The following is a 3428-nucleotide window of genomic DNA, read 5'->3' as shown; positions in this document are numbered from 1 at the left end:
GTATGGCGACCGAAATGGTTCCATCGTCGTTAACCTCTCGGCTAGGATATTTCGATAGGTTTACATTGTACGACAATGTGTCCTCTCCAGGGTGCCAATGCAGCACTAGCACTTTGACTGGTGATTGTGAGGAATCCGTGTTATCCTCCGATTCGATGCGTTTGGTATTCGATACCCATTTCCCGAGCTTTAGGTTAGCACAGGACATCAGTTGGACGAGTTCGTCCCTGTTGCGTAGCAGCTCATCCTCACTATTTGCTCCAGTGAGCACGTCGTCGACATAGAAATCTTCCAACACGATTTTTGCTGCATTCGGAAACTTGTGCATATGGTCAGCAGCTAGTTGCTCTAGCACTCTGACTGCTAGAAATGGTGCGCAAGATGTTCCATACGTCACCGTGCATAGTTGGAAGTGCTTGATAGGATCTGAGGGATCCTCTCTCCATACGATTCTCTGATAGTCTCTATGTTTTTCGCTCACCCAGATTTGACGGAACATCTTGACTATGTCCGCTGAAAAGACGTATTTGTACATACGGAATCACAAGCACACAGCAAATAGGTCTCGCTGAATACTCGGTCCGATCGAGAGCGTGTCGTTTAACGCCATGCCTTTGGCGTCTTGATATGAGCCGTCGAAAACCACTCGAAGTTTCCAACCCAATACGGGATGATGTGGCAGGTAGAAATTCCTACCCTTGGGGATTTCGCTCGGTGGGATTGCTCGTATATGACCTAGCTCCTGGTATTCCCTCACGAACTTTACTTTAGAATACTTTACTTTACTTACTAACTTTAGAATAACCCATCCGAAAATTTATGATATAGCAATGAGCTTTCCTTTGTCGTCGTAGATCTTTCTCCCAGTTATAACACTCCAAACGTGTTCGCTGCCCAAAAGAATGTCAATTGGGGCATTCGTGCTAAATTGCGAATCTGCCAATTGCAGATCGTTGTAAACTCGAAGTGCAGACTCGTCGATGGCCTGCCTTTCCAATGATGATGTAATCTTTCCAAGCACATGAGGCTGGACTACCAGCTGATCTTGTGAAATACGGGATTGGATGCTTATAGTGCTGCATCCCCTTGTAGTGTCTGCTTTGGTTGATGAAATTCCCGTAATCAGTATGCGTGATGGCGTACGAGCCAAACTAAGTGTTTGTATACAGCGTTCAGATATGTACGACAGTTCTGAACCCGTGTCCAATAGGAGTCGGCATGTTACCAAATCTCCATTTGCGTTGCGAACGTTGACCATGGCCGTAGGCAAGGTGCTCCTGTTCCATCCAGTTGATTGTTGTGTATTTGCACTGCCTTGTGCACATACAATTGCTGCAGAACCTTCTGCTTGTGCGATGTGACTCGTAGTCACCGTTGAGATGTGTGCGCTAGGATCCTCCTGATCCTCACCAGTTTGAGTGATTGTTCCAATAGCCTGTTGCGTGCGTTGCAGGTGCAACAGTGAGTGATGCTGACCTTTACATTGTCTGCACTTGAACGTCGATTTGCATTTCCTGACCCCATGACCAGGTTTTAGACAATTGTAGCATAGAGCTTTGTCCTTGGCAAACGAAACCCTCTGTCCTGCTGACATATCCAAGAATTGTTTGCATCCATACAGACGATGCTCTGTAGAATGACATTTGCTGCACTTCTTTCCTTTAAGTACAACCAGCGAATGTGTGACCTTCCTTGTCTTGTCACCGATTGAGGCTGTAGTCTTGCCTCCGATTGTTTCACGCTTGCTGAGCTCTAGTTCCTCGCAACGTGCATCCAAAAATTTGAAGAATTCCTCCAGTGTGGGTGAGTCTGTCTCCACACTGCGCTCGATCCACCTGCGTCGAGTATCTGCATCCAGCTTCTCCAGCGTCAAGTAGATGATCCAACAATCTCGTCCTGTTTCCTCTATGGCATCCAGACCACGCACTATTTCATTTGCGCCGTCTGACATCTTCCGTAATGTTGTTGTATCCGACCTGGTTGTTGTTGGCAGCTTCATAAACTGCTCCAATAGTGAATTCACGATATGCCGTGGACGATTATATCTTTCATTAAGTCGCTCCCACGCAGTGTTGTAAGCTGAATCCGTAATAGCCATATGTCGTACCAGATTCGCAGCCTCGTCGATCAGAAGAGATTTGAAATGATGATATTTGTGCGTATTTTTCAAATTCGCCTTGTTGTGAATTGTGCTCTCATATATGTCTTTGAAAGCTGGCCACTCTGAATAATTGCCAGCGAACCGTTTAATTTGAATTTTAGGCAATTCGCTTTAAGCTGATGCCCCTACCATTTGAGCACTACCTGAATTCGCCGCGTAGGCGTCTCCTCCTTCAGGTCTCGACATGTTTGCAGTGGCTCGATTTGCCGCCAACTGCTCGAAGAGTTGTTGTTGTTGTTGTAGCAAACTTATTATTGCGTCGTTGTTTTGCAGCACGCCGCTGCCGTTTTCACTGTTCCCAATTGATGGACTAGGTCTTGTACCTACCATCGCCGAAAGTAATGCATCTGCCCTTAGATATTTTTCCTCGTAGAATATGTTGTCATGCTCCGGATCCACATAGCCATCTACTTCGTCGCGCATTTCATCACCAAATCTATTGAATTCTTTCCATGTTGTGTCGAGATGCTTCAGCCGCGAAGACACCTCTGCCCGTGTGGCGTTCGAATGTTGCGCGTCCTCAGCTCAAGCCAAGCTCCGTGTGATATTGGCCTTGAGTCTGGCGCGCCCTTTTGTCAATGCTTTTAATTGCTCCATGCCGAGAAACAATTACAAATGAGAACCAATGCACAGAAAACTACAAAACAAATCCGGATGCGAAGGACCAAACAATGATCCCCAACCGTTAAGACGAATGAACAGTGGACCAGAGCAGTGGAGCAGAGTTATATGTTCTTGTCAGTTTCGCTGTCTAATTGGTACTAAGAAAATTTACATTTGTGGAACTTAACGATAGGTGTGTGTGTGCATACATGTTGTGGATTGTAAAGCTAGTTGGTATAGAAAATATCCCCAACCGTTAAGACGAATGAGCAGTGGACCAGAGCAGTGGAGCAGAGTTATATGTTCTTGTCAGTTTCGCTGTCTAATTGGTACTAAGAAAATTTACATTTGTGGAACTTAACGATAGGTGTGTGTGTGCATACATGTTGTGGATTGTAAAGCTAGTTGGTATAGAAAATAACTTATAACTTATAACTTATAAACTATGTATCGATAGTCCATTCCTAAACACCACTTAACCGATTATAATAAAATTCTCACACCATGTGCAGTTCGATCCAACTTGAGAGATATGATAGTTTAAATCTCAAATTGTAGTCGCAACTCCAAATGATTCTAACAGATGGCGTTCGCAGCTCCGAAAAGCTGACTCTGTGAATAGTGAACGAAATACCGTATGATCCTAACAGATGGCGTTCGCAGC

The 3428-nt window shown here is 45.0% G+C and overlaps 1 protein-coding gene across 1 annotated transcript; it reads right to left on the bottom strand.

Moving 5' to 3' along the window:
- Positions 1-817: 817 nt before the first annotated feature.
- Positions 818-2584, bottom strand: LOC123257603. The gene is made up of 2 exons (XM_044717348.1): positions 2489-2584; positions 818-2002 (listed from the first exon to the last, which is right to left on the bottom strand). Exons 1-2 carry the CDS (start codon positions 2582-2584, stop codon positions 818-820), a joined length of 1281 nt encoding a protein of 426 aa, XP_044573283.1.
- Between the last annotated feature and the right edge of the window lie 844 nt (positions 2585-3428).

The sequence above is a fragment of the Drosophila ananassae genome, chromosome XR (genome assembly GCF_017639315.1).
Source record: "Drosophila ananassae strain 14024-0371.13 chromosome XR, ASM1763931v2, whole genome shotgun sequence".
Lineage (NCBI taxonomy): Eukaryota > Metazoa > Arthropoda > Insecta > Diptera > Drosophilidae > Drosophila > Drosophila ananassae.
Note: the sequence above shows the minus strand (reverse complement) of the source record. Positions and strands in the feature narration are given on the sequence as shown.

What these genes read in the sequence shown, in the direction of transcription:
- LOC123257603 (XM_044717348.1), bottom strand. Translation starts at nt 2,584, where the DNA reads ATGCGCGACGAAGTAGATGGCTATGTGGATCCGGAGCATGACAACATA. An exon ending in ATGCATTACTTTCGGCGATG is followed by an intron (nt 2,003 to 2,488) that starts GTAGGTACAAGA and finishes CTATTGGAGCAG; the next exon opens with TTTATGAAGCTGCCAACAAC.